At 36.5% G+C, this 23,933-nt stretch overlaps 1 protein-coding gene across 2 annotated transcripts in view; it reads right to left on the reverse strand.

The window, feature by feature from the left end:
- The window catches only part of Bard1 (BRCA1 associated RING domain 1), a 72,703-nt gene extending 51,493 nt beyond the window's left edge, over positions 1-21,210 (reverse strand). The window contains exons 1-3 of one of the 2 annotated variants that reach the window (XM_021730732.3): positions 20,934-21,210; positions 11,042-11,098; positions 5,646-5,794 (exon numbers count right to left, since the gene is read on the reverse strand). In XM_021730732.3, coding sequence (XP_021586407.2) covers positions 5,646-5,794; positions 11,042-11,098; positions 20,934-21,076 — 349 coding nt within the window. In that variant the 5' untranslated portion in view covers positions 21,077-21,210. Of the gene's footprint in view, positions 1-5,645; positions 5,795-11,041; positions 11,100-20,933 lie in introns of those variants that run through there. The other variant, XM_040267760.2, reaches the window with a different exon arrangement.
- Between the last annotated feature and the right edge of the window lie 2,723 nt (positions 21,211-23,933).

Genomic DNA, 23,933 nt, shown 5'->3' on the forward strand with positions numbered 1-23,933 from the left:
TTGAACATCATATGGTCCACAAAGTGTTACTAAGACAGGATCTTGGAACTAAAACAATCAAAATGAGGCATCCGTTCACAATGTGATTTTACATCTAAATTCAACAAGGTCTTTTCTTTGCACCACTAAGTCGATTTGAAAACCAAGCCATTTCTGATATAATCTCAAGACTAGAGGAAAGGTCAAAAGGAAATGTTACCAGGACTACTTTTAAAGACAGACTCAGGATTACAAAGATTTAAAGGTTAACCTTCAGGTAATCTGTAAAAACCTGTATTTGGGTCTTTTAAAATTTGTTTCTTTAAACACAGATGATGACATTTTCAATAAAAATAAGTCAAATCCCAAAGTCTTCAATGTTTATAATCTTACAAAATGCAGAATTGAGTTTTTAAAAGAAAATTAAGGTTTACAAGTGTACTAACACACTCAGCTGACTAAAAACACTAAATCTAAAAAGGAAACAAATTTCCTTATCAGATGTACATACTTCATAAACTTATAAAGAAATGTATGACAAAAGTATCTATTTCTGCAATGTATACAAACACAATAATTTTATTGATCATCTTGTAATAATTACTTTGCTCAAAAGATTTTAATTACCTAATTTGGTATAACTAAGCAAGAACCACAACTGCTAACATGACCGTAGATTGGTGACTTTTACACAGCATATCTAAGATAAAACTGTAAAAAGCAACTACAATACTACCACCAGAATATAAATCATACAATTAACAGCTATAACTGTTTTTATGGGTGAAGGATTCTAAGCATGATAAATTATCATCTAAAGAAAAATATTGGTCCTTTCTCTACACAGCAAATTTCTTAATGATGACAGTTAAAAGAATTCTATTCTCTGAATTTAAATATTTCAGAGCACACCACAAAATATACAGGAACAGAGATGCACATGTTACTAAGGAGCTGCTTGGCCAAGTTTTTTCTTAAAATTTAATAAAACTATAGAAAAGAGAAGCAATTAGAAAAATGTGATTTCACTATCATTAATCCACATCAAAGGATTATAATGATGTACACTGTGTGCCTTTCAAATTATTCTCTATTATAAGTTTCACAACAAAAGTTGAGAAATCTCTTTGACTAACTAGTCCCTTATTAAAAAATCAAAGGAAAGTATTTTTCTTATCATCTGTGTGACATTAACACCTTCACCAAAGAATGATTATTTTCTAAGAAGTATTTAGTTTTATTAAAAAACAACAGCAACACAGCTATTAAGGCCCTCATCTTCATCTATCATAAAAAGTTACTGCACATATGAAACATTACATAATCACTCCAGAAAGACTGGCATCTCTCTCTAAATTGGAAAACTGTGAATCCATGAAAGCTTGATCAAAGCATTTTTTTTAATGTTACCAACACCAACATGTTTCATAAAACTCAACCAGCACCTGCAAGGTCTAATTTAATATGATAAGGCTCAAGGGAAAATAAAAACTTTAAAATTTTACTCTATTAGTACAAAGAAGATTATGTTATAAAGAATAAGATAAAATTATCCCTAAATGGTCATCAGAAAAATATGAAAGACAACCTCTTCTCTTTAATGTACACTGAACCAAGAAAAATCTGTTGGAAGCTCATTTAAGCAAGTATTACTATAAATCAGGCTTCTTTATCTTCAATATACCATACACTATGTCCATGATTTGACAAGTTCTTCCTAATTACCCACCTTAATTACAGTAATTATATATTTTATAGTAAATGCAAGTAACAAGGTTCATTTGGATGATAAATTGTGAACTACATGGTTTTTAAAAAGACAGAGAAAAAGTGAGAAATGTTTAACCATTCTGCTTAATTCATCATCTTCAGCACGTGATTTAACAGAATTATACAATTTTGGAGCTAGACTTTAAGAGTCACTTAATCTAATACCCTTATCTTATAATGAGATCATTTTCATATAAAGAGGACTGACATCATTTGTTTGCAATTACTGTCTCCTTTTAGCTGCTATATGGTATACCTTATTACCATTTCAGTTTTAAAAGTACTTACTGGATAAACTAACACAGAGGACTGCAGTAAATGTACCACCGAGATAAACTACAAGGAAATAAAGAAATATACTCCCAGAAAAAAAATCCCACATACTCCTAAAGGCCAGTATATTCCGGGAGGACTTTAAGTAGACAAACTTGTAATGATGCAATTTACATTAAAATTTTAAAAAGCTTTGTACATGGAATTAACATACCTGGATACATTTCAGTTTAATTATTCTATGGGTTTACTATCTATCAAAATAGCAAAAAAGGGTATTACATTATACAAAAGGAATCATGTAAACCAAAATATCAGAATTTGTTTTAATATTATTTTACTTAAGTTTAGTCTCTATGATATCAGTAATAGCACTGCCATTTTTCACCCAACTCAGTTCAACAAAAAGTTCTAACAAAAAATTGCACTAATTGGAAGGAAAAAAATGGTCTTCAGTCTATCACCTACAGGATGAGGGAATTAAAGATGATTCCCTATTCTCCTAAAATACTGGTTATGCTTTATCTGAAAGAGTGAAGTTCTGATTCATCTTAAAATAAGGTAATGTTGAAGACAGCATTATTAAGTTCTGTCAAGGATTGAAGGGATTATTACCTTTTCCTTTTGGTGCTGGCAATGGAACCCAGGGCCTTGCATTTCACTCATCATAGTAAGGAAAATAAACACAAAATGCCTTCAGAAAAGGAATTACCATTAATTCTCTCTTCCAACTTCACCTACACTTAGATGAGACAATATTTTTGGCCTCAGATGTCACTTAGAACCTTGTTCTAAACTCAATTTTCCTAAACCTTTTTTAATAATGAAATATTAGAGCATTTCATATTGCATAGTCTACAAAATATGAAAATTATACCAATGACTCAAACGACTCAGTACTGTAAAATTTCTGGAAGAATGGATCTTGTTCTTTTTTGCACCCCAAGGTCCCCAGGATCTCCGTATGCCATAATTGAGGGCAATTAAGGTTGCATGGTCCTCGTCTCATTTTATCACTATTAAAAATGTCATTGTTACTTGTTATGGGTTAAACTGTTGTCCCTTACTTGTCCCCTAAGTTCTTTGTTGAGGACATATACCCTAGTGTCTTAGAATATAACCTTCGTTGGAAACAGGTTCATTGTAGATGTAATTAGTTAAATTCTGCTGGGCACAGTGGTGCAAACCTGTAATCCCAGTAGTTTGGGAGGCTGAGATAGGAGGATCGCAAGTTTAAAGCCAGCCTCAGCAAGAGTAAGGTGCTAAGTAACTCAGTGAGACCCTGTCTCTAAATAAAATACAAAATAGGGCTGGAGATGTGGCTCAGTGGTTGAGTGTCCCTGAGTTCAATCCCCAGTACTCCAGGGGGGGAAAAAAAAAAAAGGGAAGTTCTTTTCTTTCCTTTGGTACTAGAGATTGAACCCAAAGGTGCTGTACCAATGAGCTATATCTCCAATCCTTTTTATTTCTTATTTTGAAACAGGATCTCACTAAGTTGCCCATGCTGGCCTCAAATTATGATCCTCCCACCTCAGTCTCTTGAGTCAATGGGATTACTAGCAAGAGCCACCACATCTGACAAATGGAAATTTGATAAACATTCATACAAGGAGAGCATCATGTGAACGGGAAGACAGCCATTGCTGAGCCAAGGAGTCAATCCCAGAACAGATTCTCCCACACAGACTTCAAAGGTAACCAACTCTGCATATACCTTGATCTCATTCTCCTATCCTTGAGACAACCAGTTTCTCTTCTTTAAGTCATCCAGTCTGTCACACTTTGTTACAGTATCTCTAATAAATGGATACATTACTACACAATAACTAGAAGAGTTTTGTCTAAGAGTCTCAAAGTATTTTCTAACAAAAGAAACTTGCTTGTTTGGTCTGTTTTCTGTAACTTTTGCTAAATACTTTATACATTTTTTAGGTTAAAAAGCTGTGTCTCCTGCTAGCATCCCTCACCCCTGGTATCAATGTGTTTACGTCACATTGTATATCCTTCCATCCTCTGGCTGCCTAGATCAGTAAATAAAACTGATGTAATATAATTTATAAGTAATACTGTTGACATTCTGATCCCAATGGAGGCTATAACCTGCCCCTCTTCAGCCCCTCCCCATGCCCTATAATAACATCCATGTGTATTAAAACTGAAGAAGTAAATGTTTAAAGAGTTAAAAAAAAAAAGTTCAAGATAAAACCCAAAATGTGAATGCACAGCAAATTATCTTAACATATTACACACTCTTAAGAATCTTATGAAGCCACGTTCACACTAACATAAAATTTGTTCATATTGTACAACTGAATCAAGGGGCTCACTGATCCTTCCTGACCAACTCCAAACACTGCTTAAGATGCACAGACCCTTGCCTGAGAATCCCTGCATCAATCCACAGTGCCTACAGGTGGGGGACTATGGTGAGGGAGGCAAGATCACACACCAATCTTTCCAACTAGAAAATAAACACATCGAGCACATCTTTGAATAAGGAGAAAAAGAGCCCCAGAAAACTAATGACAAAACTTTTCCCCTCTATATTCTTAAAAGAGGTTTATAACTATAAAGAGCATCTCAAAAAAAATTGTGGACAACTATATCTGAAAATAAGAACTTTATCATCATAGCATATTTCATCATAAAAAAATGAAGTCTAATACAATGATCCAGATAATGAGATGAAACTCGTCAAAGGTAGACTATGATTTAAAGTCTTCTTAAAAGTATGAACATTACCTATTTAACTCATTTCTTTATTCTCCAATTTCACGTTTATTAACTGACAATAACATATCATGACAGAATTCAAAGATCAAAAGACTGAAAAACAGATATTTAATAATTTTATATGAACATTATCAATCATTAATGGCATCCTGCCAAGCAAGAAAAGGTTCTCCTATAAACACACACTAAAATGACATGATATGGTCAATAAAAAGATAACTCCAATATCCAATTATGAAGATTCAAAACACTTTCCTTTCTTTTCACAGCTAATTAGTTCTCAGTAGAAAGCTCAACGGAAAGATATATGGTTAATACACAGAGACTAAGAACAATTTGAAAAACATTAACCCCCATTTAAATAGAAAAGAAAATGAATATTAGATTTTTGCTCTTTCAAAATGTGTTCATCTAATTAATTCAGTCTAGAAAAGTGATCCACAGAAGAAAGCTGTATTCTATCTTGCAAAAGTATATTTAAGTGAACTAGGCATTATTAAGGCCCAAATCACTATTCTATATATATTCCACAGAAATTATAACTATAAAAAGCAGCCAATATGAAGTAGTAAAAAAAGTTACTGGACTGACAATCAAATGGAATGGACTCTATCTTTCCTGCTTTTCTTACCAACTACATAAGTGACTGAAAGCAAGATCACTTAACCTTTCTGGACCTTGGTTTCCCATCTAAATCTAAATAAGGGATTTAGATTGATCATCTCTTATGTTTCCTATCAATTATCAAAATGATTCTCAAAAAAACAAAACAACAACAATCACCATAGATCATAAAGTCTGAAATGTCATTCATAATTTCTGGTAAGATGCTTTATGTGACTAATACCAATTCATTAGTTGATTAACCAAGGAAGAGGGCGATTTCTCACCTGAAAGCGTATTGTTATGTAGCAAATTCCGAAGCTTACTACAAAGCTGGATCATGCTATCCAACTGTCTGTTGATCTTGACATCTAGTATCCAGGCTGGAGTGTAACACACTGGACATCCAGTTCCAATACAATCACTTACACAATCACTTAAATTAAAAAAAATAAAGAAACATCAGAATCTGAACTCCAACAAAACAAAAACAAAACAAAATAAAAAAAACTGGATTTTGAGCAGAAGTAAATAGCAAAGGTTGTTCTAACATGTAACAGCCAATTTGTTCAATTAGTGTTTTAGATAGTTTCAAACACACATACACACACACAAAATCTAAATCTAAAGCTGTTGATGTAATTTGCTATGAGAGACTTGACTTTGACTGACATTGATCAGGCAAATAAATCTACAGCTGCTAAAGGATGAGGTAAAGGGAAGATGTAAATAAATAGATCCAGTATCTAAGTCAATGTAGCCATGCATCTCAACCTCTCCTATCCTACAGATGAACACTCTACTTCATGGAAATGCCTAAAACTAGTGCAAAGAGACTGAAAAAGTATCTTTAGTTTCATTTTTGGACAAGTATGTTAAGGCTTTAGTTTGTGAGAAAAGATATTTGGTTCTTTCAGATAAGTTAATCTGTAGATTCAATTACCTCAATTGTCTGAGTGTTATAGTCTCAACATTAGGATAAAAGTGTTTTTCTAACTTTTGGGATTACAAACCCTCTGGAAATTTTATGAACATAAATACAGATTCCTTTAAAAACTTTTAAAAAGAGTAATGGAGCTTGACAATGCCCCCTGAGGGACATTTTTGAACTCCAGAATCCTATAAATCTACTCCTTCTTTTGCCTCATCAAATAGGTGTTAGTTAACATGGGAGTATAATAACTGTAAAAGTCAGGTCTTCCCCAAGCACTATACTGCCATGTAACCCATTCATTTATAGGCACAAAGGATCACTACAATATGAACTATCCTTAGACAAAACCTGTGGTATTTCAATTTTTTTTTTTTTAATCCTTGGTTCTTAGCATTATTTTTGACACAAAACACCTCCCCATCCACCAAAAAAAAAAAAAAAAAAACTTTAAAAATGAATCTGTGACAACTATTCTGGAACTGGAAGAGATCTTTGAGATAATCTAATTCAATAAATGCCCAAATTCTTTACCAAAGCAACTCCGTAAGTTTGTTTGCTTACACTGCTTAACTTGATCCTGGTACAGCAGTGTGGACTTGTAGTCCTAGATACTCAGGAGGCTAAGGCAGGAGTATCATTTGAGTCCAGTACCAGTCTGGGCTACATAGTGAACACTATCTCAAATCAGAAGAGGAAAAAAAAAAAAAAAAAAACAAATTTACAAAATAAAGAAAAAGAACTCTCTTGATCCCAACACACCCAGGCAATTTAAATAGATTTTTGTGTACAACATTTGAGGAATACCAGTAAAATACAATCTGAAATCCATTCCTTAAGAACCATTGCCGTGTTTTCAGATGAAGCCAATGAGATCCAGTTAGTTAAGTCACTTTCCAACACTGCAATACTACTTAGAGCAGGCTATTTTATATTTTAGATATAGGTTAAGCATCCCTCATCTGAAACCAGAACTGTTTGGAACCAGAAGTGTTTCAGAGCTTGGAGTTTTAGGACTTTTGGAATATCTGTACAGACTTTATCAGTTTAACATGCCTAATATGAAAATCTAAAATTTTTTGAGAATCATGTCAGCACTCAAAAAGTTTCACATTTCAGAGCATTCTGGGTATCAGATTTCTGGATTAGGAATGTTCAATTGTATTCTGTTTTATAACTTTCTCAAATTATTATATAAACATCAATCCAGAATTCTGAAAAATACATCATTTCTCAATAGATCTACTTAATGCAGTGAGCCAAAAGATCAATTCAGAGTATTGGAGAAACCAATGGAATTTAATGCAGACAGTCCAAAAACATATAGCTTCAGATTCTACTTGTCGAGTTTTGGTATAGTTTACCTAAAAGAGCTATTAAAACATGACTTTTTCCAACAACAACTATACATAAGGTGAGATATTCCCTACACATTTGAATCAAAATGACACACATCAGAACAGAATAAAAACTATACCAAACATGAGAATCTAGTTGTCATCTATTAAGCAAAACATTAAAGAGATTTGCAAAAATGTATAATAATTGGATTATAAAATAGTTATTTTTAAAGTGTTATTTATGTTAGTACATAATGGGCTTATTGTTATTTTAAATAAATTATTATGTTTAAAAGTCTCCATTTTATACAATCAATTCATACACAAACACACATACACAAAAACAAAAGCTCTTTATGCTTCTCAATTTTGAAAAGTATAAAATGATCTGAAACCAAAAATTTGAGTATTTTTGTCACATGCCTTAAATTAATTATACCTTAAAGAGAGCACATGAAATACTTTATCAGGGATTGGCACAAGCATATAACCATCCCTCAATATTCACAGGGGATTGGTTACAGGACTTCTGCAGTCCCCTATACCCTGTGGATACCAAAATCTCTGAATGCTCTGGTTCCTTATATAAAATGGCATAATATTTGCATATAACCTATACACATTCTCCTGTATTCATTCTTTCTTCATGCTAAGTTGCTGAGTTCTGACACTGGCCTGGAACTTGCACTCCTCTGCATGCCACCCACTCAGCTTTCCCACATACTTTAGATCATCTCTATTATTTGTAATACCTAATACAATGTAAATGTTATAAAATAGTCATTATTAAACTGTACTATTCAGGGAAAATGAAAAAAATCCTGTATATGTTTAATAGGAATGAAATTTTGTTTTAAATATTTTGATCTGTTTGATTGAATGTAGGAAAGAGAACTGTGGAGAGAGTCAGCCATACCTTGAAATTACCACAACACTTAATATTAAAATCTGTACCTCTTCACCCTGACCTACCTCTATTTCAGTTGAATTATATCAAAATCATCTTTTAAAACTCACTGGTCATCAGTTTTATGAAACTTAAAAAATCTACAAAGAATCTAAACACCTGCCCTAATGCTTGGCATAATCTAATCACAACAAATCCTAACTGCACAGAATGGATTCTTTCCTCTGTTCATGTTATATACACAGAATAATTTTCTCTTTCAAGATATTCTCATTTCTCTCTTAATCTTTTATTGGCCATTTTAAGTTACAGACCCCTTAGAATCTGATTAAAGGTATAGATTCTTTCTCCTCACACACATTTTACATATAATTTCATTATGTTCTACTAGTTTTGTTGGTGACCTATTGTACACAGTGACCAAACCCATGGTGCATTAACTGAAATGATGTGCTTGCTACAGAGTGGGGACAGGGAGTGGATGAATTCTTAAGGGGATCACAGAAGGTATTTTAGGAGGCAGTGACAGCTCTGCTGAAACATAGCTCATGAAAAGTCAGACTCAAGGTATATTCCACGTGGAAGAAATAACAAGTGCAAAAGCCCGAGTTTACAGTGTTTAAGGAGAAAGTGGCTAGAATAATGTGAGTCACAGGGAAATGAGGTCCACAAGACAGGCAGGATTATAGTTCCTTGTGAACCTGCATACAGAGATTGGATTTTATTCTAATTGTAATAGGAAGCCACTGAAGGATTTTAAGGAGGGCAATAATATGGATATGATTTACACATTTAAAAGAACACTTGACAAGAAAGTAGAAATGGCCAGGCACAGCACACCTATAATCCCAGTGACTTGGAAGGCTGAGACAGAAAGATCCCAAGTTGGAGGCAGGGTCCTGCCTCAAAAAAATAAATAAATAAGTAGGGCTAGCAATGTAGCTTGGTGGTAAAGCAGCCCTGGGTTAGATCCCTAGTACTAAAAATAAATAAATAAAGTAGAAAATGGAGAAGAGGTAATGATGCCAAAAAGGAAAATCCAGGTATGAAACTATTACAACAGTCTGGGGAGAAGGAAAACAAAAAAGATTTTCAGTGGCAAATATAGAAAAAAGTAGGAAAATTCATGATTCAGCCCACATTTTAAGGTGCAATTGATAGAAATTAATCATGTGGGATAAGGTGAATGAGTAATCAGGTATGAGTTTCGGTTTTCTGCCTTAAGCAAAGACAGTCTTCAATGAAGACTGCCCAGGCAGGAACAGGATGAAGGGAAGATTATCAAGAGATGTGCTGTGAACATAACAAGTTTGAAATTCGGTTTCATTATACAAATGGAGATATCAGGTAGGCAATAATACCATCTCCTAACCCCTCCTCCTACTGTATGTACCCTCAAGTAATATGGATATATTTCTAGAAAGAAAATGAGACCCCAAGCATACTGCCTCCCACATATCCTCAAATCACTGAATTCGCATATTAAATTGTTTTCATACATATTCAAACTTCAGATTATAGTTTATTCATGCCAGACAGTCACTCACATAACTAGAAATAATTAAAAGACTCATTCAAAGGAGCCTATATTATATGCTTAGGTCAAGACATTAAACTCTGCAACTAATTTCTCCTGACAAAGAAACAAAATGAAATAAAAATATAATCTTATAAACTATAAACCAGGGCCTTTCACATTATAACATGGATATGATTCCATACAATTATATGAACTGTGTTCCCTCAAAAGATGCTGAAGTCAACTCCCTAGTACCTGTGAATATGACATAGTTTGGAAACAAGGTCTTTGTAGATGATTAAGATGAAATTATTAGGGTGAGGCATAATCCCTAGAACTGGTATCCTTAGAAAAGGGTAAATGTGACCAGGGAGAGAAATATGCCATGCCAACAAGGGAGAATGCCATGAACAGGAAAGCAAAGAAGGAAGAGAGAGATACATCTACAAGCCAAGAAACTGCAAAGATTGTGAGCAACCTTGAAGAAACAAGGAGGGGTCAAGAATAGACTCTTGAGAACCTTAAGAAGGAATAAACTCTGTCAACACCTTGATCTTGTACTTTCAGCCTCCAGAACTCTGAAGACAATAAATTTCTATTGTTCTAAACCAATCCATTCTTGGTTCTGTGTTACAGCAGCCCCAGGAAACTAACACAAAAATTCTAAGAATTAGACTTTCATAATTTATAAGTCTAGATTAAAAAAAAAGGGCATTTGAATTATATAAAAGACATTAATTCTTCCCCCAAAAGTAGCAAAGCAAAGGACTAAGCCTTGTGACTTTGGACAAGTTATACTCTTGAAGCTTAATCTTTATTTGTAAATTAAGTCAGTTATAAGGATCAATATGAGATTATGCACAGTAAGTTGCTTTGTAGGCTATGAAAGTTACACAGACATGAAGTACCATTATCAACATGATTATACAATGGTTACCTATTTAAAAATATAGTTACATTATAAATATCAAGGCCTAATTACTTACCTACAGAAGATGTGCTCACACCCTCCTAAACACACGGGCTCCCTCAGAATATTAGTGCTGTTTGAACAAAGGAAAATAGTTAAGACTTAAGAAATTATGAACATTTCATGCCCAACATTTATTTCATTAAAAACAAGGCCCAATACCACAACATTTTTCCTTTCACCAAATAGAAAGAAAATATTAAGAATAAATTCATTTAAAAAGCTTTTATTCCCCTAGTTAAATATGCTCATAGTATGACTGCTGAATTCAAATTGAAAACTATCAAAACCCAGTGCAAGTGGTAACATTTTTTATAATGTAAGTCAAAGGAATGACCTTGCTTAATCATCACTAAACCTCTAAACTTCTTGGTGATAAAACTAACCATTGGTATCTTCTTTCACCTACTAAGGTCCATCTTCACCAAACAATAAAAACAATATGGTAAAGACCACAAATCTCAAAATGTGACCCAATAATCACAATGACATAATGTATCATCCAACGGAGAAATTTCTTGACAATTAAATTTCTTGGGTGGTTGATAACTGTAACCAACAAATGCAACCTAGGACTGTTCCAAGAAAACTAGGACATATAGTCACCTTGACCATAAGAATCCACAGATTCCCCTAAGCAAACATGTATTTCTTTTTTTAGAGAGAGAGAGAGAGAAAGTTTTTAATACTTATTTTTTAGTTTTCGGTGGACACATCTTTATTTTTATGTGGTGCTGAGGATCAAACCCACTGCCCTGCGCATGCCAGGCGAGTGCGCTACCGCTTAACCCACATCCCCAGCCCGGCAAACATGTATTTCTGACAATTAAGTAGCCATCTATTTCTCACAGATGTCTTGTCCAAAAAAAAAAAAAACAGTCACTCTCAATTCACAGCAAGTTGATTGCTTTGTTCTTTCACCAACTGCAAACAGAAATCATCAAGTTGGCAGTCCATAGACTAAAAGACATTCACTTCATTTAGAGAAGACAGAAACAAAATATTCCCAATGTTGTCCATCAAATACATGCTAACTTTGATAGTGCTAAGAAGCTGCCGGTACTACCTAATAAACACACATCAAAAACACACATCACTACAGCCAGTACATATTATCCGGCAGGAGCACCCAGAGAAGTAAGGCTGTGAATGGATGAACATTATGTGCACTAGGTTTATAACGCCAACCCCAGGATCTCCAGGTATTTATACTATCATTATTCAATTACCTCTGCACACATACCACATATCAATAAAAATAGTCCTGCCCATTTCTTGAAAGATCAAATGCAACACACTGCACATTTTAATAGATATAAACATTAAAGTGAAATTGAGCTTTCAGAAAAAACACAAAGAACTGAGTACACAGCCACAATATTATTTCTCAGGCTACTGAAAAGGGTGCTCACTGACATTATAAAACCCATTACTTTTTAAAAACTCAGAATAACTGATTTTTCCTCCACACTACATAGAACATATAGATAAAAATATGACTTCTGTGATTCTGGCAATTAAGATCATCTTTTTTATACAATGTTCAAACTGCCCTAAAATTTTTGCTCATTATTTGACCTACGAAAACTAACCCCTTTTTTTCAATCGAGTGTGCTGAATTTTACTTCACTGTAAGCTTTGCCTCTTAAGGTCTAAGTGTGATATTATCACACTTTCTCCTGTCACAATACCCTTCCTCTTTCTCTTTAATTTCATCACTCTTGCCAATCCCAATTGCTCCCCACCTGAGAAGGTTCTGTTCAGCCTAGTAGTTTCCTGCATTCCCTATCCAGCACAGGCTGCAAGTTTAACTCCTCAGAACCATTTTTACCAGTACTTTAATACCGCTGAGCTCTTCAACACTGATGAACACCAATCTCCAAAGCTAGACAAGTTAGAATCTATTTCTTCCTTGCCTGCTCAGGCTATGAAGAACCATGATAAAAAGAAAGATACACAAATTTATCCCTAAAAAACTGGCATCTTCTTCAACTTTATATCTCACCAAAGTGATGTATTAGATGAATTAGATGATTCTTGAATAAACAAACCAATAGATACCTATTTAAAACAATCACCATGCTTCCAAACCTCCTTAACCTTACTGGACTCAATGGTATGAGCTTGTGACAACTTAGACACATTTCTATGACTTCACTAGTAATATTCCCTTTCCCCAAGGTCTTCATTCATTCTTCCTTCTTCAAATGGAATACTTTGTCTCTAGCTTCCAAATCTTCCATGTGTCCTAAAGGAACTCATTATCATTAGTTATGCTTCTTCTTTCACTCATACCTATATATGCACAGATAATCTCTCCCCCTACCTAAAAACCACTTCCTTTTGATTCTGCCTCCCATTCTACCTTCTGACCCAGCTCCTCCCAGTCTTGAACAAATAAAAGCTCTAAAGTAAGTGCTCTACACCAGCAGACTCCATCTCCTTCCCATTTTAGCTTTTCCTTAGCTGCTACTTTTCCTACCTCTGGATGTCAGCACACCCACCTCCATGCAAGCTCAGCCTCCTGGCTTTCTCTGTTGATTCTTCATTCAGTGCCTTGATTCTGCTTCCAAAACTTTAAATTGACTTCTTCAGATGAGTCTGAACCCTTTATCTATAGTTCTTACCCTTCACCCTAGCAATAAGATGCTATCATGTAATTAGCAGTGACTTAATATCTATGAATAACTGATCAGTAGAACTAATTATTCTAATTAGTGAGCTAGATGACTTTTTTGAGGTTGTTAATAGATGAGGGAAATATGATTGAAAACATATGCATATCTGTATGCTCGGGACCAGGCAGAGACTGGGTAGTGCCAATTCTCAATGGCGTTCAAGAGAAGATGATAGAGGGCAGACAATGCACAGAGGTGGCGCCAATCTGTACCAAAGCCAGACTTTTTGAGAATGGCTAGGGCTTTTAGCTGAGAAGATGCCATGAAACAAAAGAACTTTTTTTTTTTTTTTTTTTTTTTTTACAACTAGGAGTTACTGACCAAAATTTTAAATGCAACCAACTTTATTTTTCTGCAGTGGTGGGGACTGGCCTTCTGCATGCTAGTGGTGGGGACTGGCCTTGAGCACTCTAACACTGAGCTACAACCCCAGGCCAAATGTAATTCAACTAATTCCATCAGGAATTTATGTGTGTATTATTTTCACTTTTTAAAAATTTAACAGTAAGCCAGGCATGGCAGTGCACACCTGTAATCCCAGCTACTTAGGAGGTCCTGCAACTGGGACCCTGTCACAAAATAAAAAATCAAGAGGGACTGAGGGTATAATTCAGTGCACTCCTGGGTTCAATCTCCAGGACTGGGAAAAAATAATGTAACATTAAAATTTTCTTCATAATCACTAACACTCTACCCATGCCATCTTTTCTGTCACTGCTCCTTAACAAAAGTTCTACTCTGGTGAAACCAGTGTCTGCAACAATTCTCAAGTATCTTATGTTCAATTCCAGCCCCAGGACTTGCCAACACATTACCCACTTAATAAAAATGATACTAAACAAATAAGCACAGGAATTCTTGGGGTTTTGTTTCCATGCCATCATTTATGCAAAATTAGCATCAGACGCCAGAGAAAAATAAAGATCATGAAGTTGACTATGTGTCACTCTTTCCTAAGGAAATTGTAATCTAGCTGGATGGTTATAAAAACCAAATTAATGTATGACTTGAAAGGAATAAAACATCATAAGGTTCCAAAAATATGAGCAATAGCATTCCATTCCATGTCATTATCAATTATCAACTAAGTTGTTGGGTTTTTGTTTTTTTTTTGTTTGTTTTAATTTTAACTGATTCTCTATTTTCCTTATCTCCAAATAGATTATAACCTTTCAGACAAGAAACCTTGAATTTCATTTATCTGAGCTCCCCAACCCAACATTACCTGCCCAACATGGTGCTACATGAGAGCAAATTTCAGTAAATCCTTAATGAATAAACCAAATAGAAGACTACATACAAAAATGTTTTTGTATTAGCAATTCCTTTTTATCCTTAATCTATTTTTCTGTTTTATATACACAAATATTAGAATAAAAAAATCCAGATGAGTAAGACTTTACTTGCATGAAACAGGATTTCTGTACCTTCAAAATTCAACTAAACCACTTTCTTCCCATCTTCAGTCATACTTCTATAAGTTTTTAAGTTGATTTGGCTAGATCAGTGCAGTCAGTGGATTATAATTTAGGGAAGAACTAAGTTGTGAGAACAAATAATTTAAAAAAAAAAGATCCTACTGATATAAAATTTTCCTTGAAAAGAAAAAAAGACTCAGTTTAGATTACAAGACTGAGAATTATTTTTTAACTGAATGGCTCCCTAGGTTCCTATAAGAAATCAAATGCTATTTAAAATTAGGCAGGACAACTACCTCAGTGCTCTTACATTTTAGAGAATCCCCAAAGTATTTTTAAGTCATGGACCAATGTGTTTTATATGAAAATGTACAGGCTCTCCAAACCAATCAAATAATTTGTTATATTTATCTTTAGGAGAATAAATACACAAAGTCTTTAGTAAGTATGGTGATGGATAATGACATGGAAGCATATTGTTCAATATACTTATTTTTTACATAAGATTCAAGTAAATCACATGGGAAAATTCAAAATCTTATCAAACTGTTTAATGTCAATAAATGTTGAATGATAGAGTCAAATATCCCAAAAGTCAAATGGGCAACAGAAGTCTGTCTTTTAACAGGAAATTAATATAAAATCTAATTACTATAGGAGAATCTACTATTTCAGTCTCAGAGAATACCATGTATGCCTGACTTAAACAGTATTGGCTATTCCGTCTTTTATTCTCTTTTCTCCAAAGTAAAGCAATGTCTAAGTAACTGCTCTTCTTCCTGATCTTTTAAAGCCCCATCTCTTCCACCTGACATTCAAATATTAAGTGTACATGGCTCACACCTAGGCATTCCTCTCTACCCTTCTCCCCCTTAAAAGTGGTCCTTCAATCAGCATTTATATGCATCAAACTTCCTGCTGCCATCCTAAAATCTCTCCTGAATCCAGACTTGCTTAACAATAACTTCACTTGTAAAGTCATTTCCTATGCTATGGAGGACAGTATAAAGGGTCATCAACTGAGTGCAGTGGCATGCACGGGAGTTCAGGAGTTTGAGACCAGCCTAGGGAACACATCAAGATCTATCTCAAAATAATTTGTTAAAAAAAAAAAAAAAAGAAAAAAGAAAAATTTAAGAAAGGGTGTCCACATGTCTTGTATGTTTCTCCAGCAGTCATGCTAGCTGGGTGTTCACCCATTACAGAACTGTGGGTATGGTGGATTTAGCTCTAACTCCCAAAAGAAAGACCTAGATCTACAAATGCCCTGAGGCCTAAGTCTCTGCTCAGTGTGAGTAATTAACCCCAGAAACCTCAGAAGGATTCCTACAGATTCAGGTGAATTAACTAGGTCATTCTGGTATTACCATTTTGTAACTGTGATCCTACCTGATCTAAATTTTTTCATGATTTAAGAAACACTAAAAAACTACATGTCTGGCACTGTGGCAAAAAATGTAAACCTGTCTTTATGAAATATTTAGTATAATTGAAGGAGACAAACATCAATCAAAATATCACATAAATAAATAAATCCCACAAAACATTAAATTCAAATTTGGAGGATATGATGCAAACTGAACACCAACAATGTGTGTGCTCCTTTTTTGTGTACATTAATATTTTTTTGGTTGTTAATGGACCTTTATTTTAATTTATTTGCAGTGCTGAGAAACAAACCCAGTGCCTCCCACATGCTAGGCAAATGCTCCACCACTGAGCTACAATCCCAGCCCTACATTAAATTTTGATAAAAAGTTTTACCAATATTATACACCCAATAACACTAATAATTATGAAACCTGCAAAGTGCAGACAGGATTTAAAGGTAGCTAGTCCCTGTTCTTCATATTATAGAGAAAGACAACAGAGTCCAGGAAAGCTATGTGAATTATTTTCTGTAGGAAATTAACTACATGAACAAATGGAACAATCTGTATCAATCTGATCCTGTCTTAGCTTCATTTATCCTACAATTCTTTTTAGCACACTGTCATTTGTTAATAATCCTCCCTCTCATTATTAAAAATGGCTCCATTTATAGAAATCTATCCATACCTCAAAGACTAATTCAGAAGTCCATGAAGCTTTCCTGCACTGGACCCCCACCCAAAGTATGCTTCTCCACATCCCCTTGGCCTTCATCACAATATACCCTGAACTGTGTGTACATTTTACCCCTTAAAATTAAGTATACATCCTGTAAGGGTATAAAATTCATCAATGCTAACTAATATACTGCTTCAGTGATTTCCTATTATTCTAATGAATAACCAGCACCAGAGCAAACCAAGGGGAGCAATCATTCCATTAAAGGATCACTGGCCCGTTAAGAATGCCTCTGCACATTCAAAACTCCTAAAGAAAGATAAAAGCTGAATGCTGGAATCAGGAAATCTATCCTTTATTTATGAGTATTAATTCATTTAATTCCCATAACAACTTGGCAAGGTAAAAATAATTACTAGCTCATTTTGCAGATAAAGAAAAGGAAGCATACAAAGATCAAATAACATGGCCAAAATCATTGAAGGATTTTAAATCAGAGTCTGATTCTAGAATCCATGCTCAAACAACCACTGAACTAGGCTGCCTCAAAATATAAAACAATACAAAATTAATTTTGGTTGCCTTTTAAATGACAAGGGTGATTTGGGGGAGGGGGGATCCACCTACTCTAAAAGTTATAAAATCACACTTTAGCTTTTTACTAAAAAAAAATTTTAAAGCCCAATATAGCATTGGGGATGAAGTTCAGTGTTAAGAGCGCTTGCCTAGAGCACATGAGGCCCTAGGTTCAATTCCAGCACTGCAAAAAATAAAAACAAAGGCCCAAAACACAATGATCGTAAGTCCAAATCACCCTACCCACAATTTATGACAAGAGGTACTTAATTAATTCACAAAACTCCACCATATAACGCCTGGGGCTTTTACAGGGCAGCTCCTATTACTATTTCCTGCTTCCTGTAGAAATACATTATTACTATGCTCTCTGCCAGCCTCTCAAATGATAAGGTCTTCCTGCCTCATTTTTCCAAATCTTTAAATAGCTTCTATCTGGTTGTGAGACTTGGCCCTAACACAAATGTCACATCTGGCCTCTTGAACACTTTCATCAGCTTCACCTTGAAGCTATACTCATGTTAAAGGTCAAGAAAGGATGCCCTGTAATGTAGCCAATTCACCCTCACCAGCAAGTAATGCTTGCTGCAAAACAGATCCAATGTGCTACACAAGACAGGTGACAGCTGGGAACACCAGATAGATGACAGCTGCAAGCTGAATGTGAGGGTAATCGGGGTAATCACTAGCCCACTGGATAGAACTTTGAAACTCTGTAAAAGGACATACTGACACAATTTCAAATAACATGACACTGCTTTGAATGGTGGCAAATGAAAGCAAGAAAGAAGCGGGCCACCCTGAGTCACTACCTTCCAGCAATAATGTCACACAGCTACTAGGGCAAAGACAGAGATAAGAAGAATATATTTTCCCCCTAAGGTAAGGTACAACAGGCCATCTTTGCTCACTATAAGTAGTTCCAAACTTTCAATAGGGGAAAGCAAAATCACTTCTAAATATTAAGTGCCATGTGATATAAAATTTTAGATCAAAAAAATTTTTATATTTAAAGATATTTTTCCTGTTAAAACTGAGATGGCAAACTATATTGCCTGTGGGCCAAATCAAGCCAGCAGCCTGTTTTCATACAACTCCCAAGCAAAGAATGGTATTCACATTTTTAAGGGATGTAAAAAAACAAGAATAGAAACAAGGGCTTCAAAGTCTAAAATATGTACTGACACTTTACAGAAAAAAACTGTGGAGCCTTATGAGAATATACACTCTAAAAAAGTTACAGTTCATCCACTGGTGGTTTATAATATTAAATTTTAAAAAAAAAGGAATTCAGTATTATTCTCTCACCAACTAGATGAGAGATATTAAAAAATCTGGGGCTATCTCTCCCCCTAAAGATGGCCCACATTCTCCCTGGAGTGCGTATTCCTTGCTTTACCCCAAAGGCTTTTCCTTTTTATGAGATTTATTCATTCTCCCTTGAGTGTGTATCTACCTTCCTAAATAAACCTATGTTTAAAAAAAAAAAAAAATCTGGGCCTAGGTACTGATGGCTACCATCAGACCTTTGGCTCTTCCTGTTTAGTTCATTCAGAAGTAGAGACATCTTTTTGTACTTTTATGACACTTATTAGTTATCATTTACTCTATGATAATCACCACTCAACAATTTACATGTATAATTTCATCTATTTTCTCCCCTCTCCACACAGAATATAAGGTCTATAAAAGTTGTTTGTCTGCTTTGTTTATTACAAAGTCCCCAGAGCAGTATCTGGCACCTTGCAGGTGGTCAATAAAATTTATTATAATTATTATTAATAAATTCTTGCAGGAGAATGAGCTCATCATTACTTACACACAGAGAATGGACTTCTTGGCTCATTCAATAGTGTCAAAGCTGGAACATGAACTCAGGCAGTCTACAGTCTAAGTAAGTGAAATGCTATGTTTCCATTCAGAAACTGGTCATCTAAATGTTTAACTTAGAGTACTGACTATTAGGGTGTGAACTACAACTGCTTCTATTATTGCAACTAGAAATGCTACTTTTAAATTTGTTATTCTCAGATGAATGACCCATATGTTTAGGGAAAACAAAGACACACAACTCAGAATATCCTCATAGATTCATTCTAGCAAAAATGCCACTGTTCTTAGGAGCCTAATGATGTCATTTTGTTAGATATAAAGTTTTTGTAAAACAAAATATTAAGTGCAAATTTCTGTGACAGTTAAGTCGTTTTTATTTTTAAAGAAAAAATATCTGTGCATGTAACACAGCAATAACTGAATTCTACAAGTTGGAAATCAAAGGGAAAAAAAAAAATGAAAACGAAGTCCAAAAGGAAATACTGTTGTGACAGTTAAAAGCAGAAAGTATGCCAGGATAATCCTGATGCAGAAATACTCAACTGTGCATACAACAGTTGCTTAATAAATGCTTTTAAAGATGAAAAAGCCCTTGTTGGAACTCACAAACCTTCTTGGATTCTATACTAGAAAGAGCGACAGGAAAAGCAGCAGCAAGAAACACCAGTCGTTTAAATGATGCCTTTGGAGCGAATACGCAGTCTAAGAGGGGAGCTGGAAATGTGGCTCGGTGATACAGGATATCCCAGGCCTTTGATCCAACCAAGGAAAGGAAAATTAGAATAGTGGTGCCCATCACATCGTCATTGTCAATAAGCCCCTAACAAGCGTCTCCAACACTCCACTCTATTCCCCTAAAGTTGTTATGAGGAAAATGTCAAAAAGGCCGGCTCAGCAAAGACTAACTACCCTTCAAACTTCAAGTTCCTCAAGAGCGGCCCCAGCCCTGGGCATTCCGGGTTCAAGGGCGTCCCACCGTTCCCGGCACCATAAAACGCGCCAAAGCCTTAGCCCCACCCAGCCCTACAGGTTCAAACCCCGGAGGTGGAGCCAGGGACCCACAATTTTGGCCACACCTCCAGGCACTTCTGCAGCCCGCTAAAGTTCCAGAACTACCGTTTTAGTTCGGTTTGGAGCAAGAGGCTGAAAAGCCGGCAGGAGAGGATGGGAATGGGGACCTGGGCGGGGACGACTAAGGCCAGATCGCTGGGGCAGGACTAACTCTGCACGCCGGCCCGAAAGCCGCTCGGGAACCTCAGGAGGAAACGGGAAGTGGGAGAGGACCCTCGAGGGTCGACCATGCCCCGAGCCAATGCCCCCGCGGCCATCCCCTTGAGCCAGGCTCCGTCTTTACCAGCGCGAGCAGCGCAGCAGCTTCTCCAGGCGGTCGAGCGCGGCGCGGCTGTGGGCCCAGGCCCCGTCACCCGCCGGTTCCATGTCGGGCGCGGGGCGAGGCTCGTTCCCGGAGCGGACCCTCGGCTGCCGGCTGCGCGGCATCGCCTAGCTGTCGCCGGAAAGGCTCCTTGGGGGCCGAGGGGCCAGGCGGACTCGAGCAGCGTGGGGCACACTGCTGGCCCGGGAACCGACCCGGTCGACCCGTTCCCGCGTCTGGGCGGGCGGGACGGCAGGGGGCGGAGCGGCCCAATCGCGCTGAAAGTCCCTGCGCGCGGGGCCAAGGGGCGGGGCCGCGAGGGCACGCTGCGGGCCGGGTGGGAGGGGCCACGGAGGCGCGCCTGGAGTTGGCGGGAAGTGGGGCCGGCCGCTGGGAGAGGTGGAGCCCAGGATCTTTGCCAGTCCAGGGTTCCCTCGCCCAAATTTAACTCACTGAAAATCACCAATGGAGAAACTTTTCGTTGCCATTAACTATAAAGAGTGCCCCTTAGGACGGGAGGTGTAGCCTAGGTAGAGCGCTTGCCTAGCGTGGACTTGAAGCACTCTTGATTCCCAGCACCACAAAGAAAAAAAAAAAGTTTTGCCGACTGTTGAACTTGGAAAAGCTTTGCCCGTGACAATGCAGATAGCACTCTCTTTTTGCCCAAAGAAACTAACTTTTTCTTTTCTCCCTCTCCCTACCCCAATGTGGAGTATAAGAGCCAATTAAAAACAAGGAAGGATTCTATCTCATTTTATTAAACTAATTGCAAAAATCTCTTCAAATGCATGTTTAAGAAGTTCTGGCTTACTTTACAATATGACAAAATTTCAAAAAGCATTTTGCTTATTAAAGAGTGTGTTTACCTTTTCCATAAGGGTCATGTTTTACAAATAACACCAATGGAGCACCTGTCCATTCTCCACCCCAATTCATCACCAAGTCCATGTTTTTTGTTTTTTTCCCCCAGCCTTCTCTTTAATGCGCCCACTTTTTGTGTCTCTTCTGCAGCCCCAGTTGTCTCATCGTCACATGTGCTGACCTATAACACTTCAACTGGCACCTGCTTGTCCACCCAAGATCCCTCCTATCCTAGGAAATATCTAAAATATTTCCAAATGCAAAATTCATCTTGGCACTTTATTCAAACTCTAAGGATATTTCCCTGCCCTTTGATTCACATGACCTATGATGCTTCTCAAAACATCCCCCACCTAATAGTGTCCCTTCAAATAAGGATCTGGCTGCCTCTGGGTTTTTGCACAAAGATTCAATTTGGAATCTGGACTTGTCCTCTACCCCATGTTGACCAAGACTCATTCTACCCATCTCAGCTCCCAACACAGCCCTTCAGACGCTTTCCTGGTCACTCAACTAGATTCTTTCAAGTGCTTCCTATCATTATAATCTGCATACATAGACATATATATGAGTATATGTGTTTCCCCCTCCAGTCCAAACCCTCCGAAAGACTGGTTGTCTGACCGGATCCCCGGTTAGCAACAGCCTGTAACATGTAGTGCACGACTCTAAATAGGTCTTAAGGATTGGAATCACTGGACTACATTTACAGCAGGCCTGCTTTGCTCCACCATCACCACCACCACTACCACCACCATAATATCTGCTTTAAGCCTCCAAGGAACACTATGAGTGAGTATTGTATCTGTTTTGAATTGAATATTTGGATTTACCTCAAATTTACATGTGTACATCCAGCCTCCAGAATTGTAAAAAATACATTTGTTTTGTTGAAGCCATCAAAACTATGGTATTTTGTTATAACAGCCCCAACCAAGATAGCATACTTGCCAGGCACAGCCTGTAATCCCAGCCAGACTGAGGCAGAAGGATCACAAGTTTAAGCATCAGCAATTTAGTTAGACCCTCAGCAACTTAGCAAGACCCTATCTCAAAATAAAAAATAAAAATGACCAGAAATGTAGTGTAATGGTAAAGTGCCCTTGGATTCAATCCCCATGTCAGGAAGGAAGGAAGGAAGGAAGAAAGGAAGGAAGGAAGGAAGGAAGGAAGGGAGCATCCTTTATAAGAGGATACAGGTGTAGCTCAGAGATATTAATTGATTTGAGGCAGAATTTTAACCCAGACTTTTTTGATTTTCAACAGCTCCACTAAATTATGAAGGTTCAACAAGTTTAAGTGGCTGGATCGAAATCATCCAGTTGTTAGTGTAGGTTCAATGAACAAAACTAAATTAGGTCTTTTTTTTTTTCCCAGTACTAGGGATCAAACCCCAAGTCCACCCATGTTATGGACAAGTGTTTCACCACTGAGATATATTCCCGGCTCCTAAATTAGGTCTTACAAATGTTTTAACTAAACCTATGAATGTGTATAAACTAGCCATGTTATGGTGAGATTGCAATAAATTTGAGTCAATTTTAAAGTAGGAGATGGAACCATCTTTATTCACCAGAGCTGGCAGGATGAGGGCAAGCTGCAAGCCTGCATTCTGTGACCCCTTCCAGGAATTAGAGCATAGCTTTTATAGTTTAAAACCACAAGTAAAGCCTATCAGTACATTAATCATAAGTGGCTGATGTCATGATTCAAAGCCATAAACAAAAATCATAAGATCTAAAATCATAAGCAAAAGGAGAGGTGGGTCAAAAGGAACCTAATTGTGTAAAAAGTCAAAGAATGGTTACTAACTTCTAGACAAACATTAACATTCTATGTGGTTAGGGTACATTGCCCAAGAAAAATGATAACCAAAAAGAGAACAATTTTACATTGAATAAGAAGAACAGAAACATTTGCATTTCTAAGCAGGGTATGCTAAGCAGGCTCAAGATGGCAGAGGCAGAGTTTTCTCATGGAAGAAGCATTTCATTACATGACCTGGAGTTTCAAGGTAAAATGGAGTCTGTTTGGTCATTGCCCATATAGCCTGGCCCATAACAGCCAAATAACTTTTTAAAACTCAGAGGTACCTAAGAAGTTGTTCCTTGATTATTAACC

This window comes from Ictidomys tridecemlineatus, chromosome 7, assembly GCF_052094955.1.
Source record: "Ictidomys tridecemlineatus isolate mIctTri1 chromosome 7, mIctTri1.hap1, whole genome shotgun sequence".
Taxonomy (NCBI): domain Eukaryota; kingdom Metazoa; phylum Chordata; class Mammalia; order Rodentia; family Sciuridae; genus Ictidomys; species Ictidomys tridecemlineatus.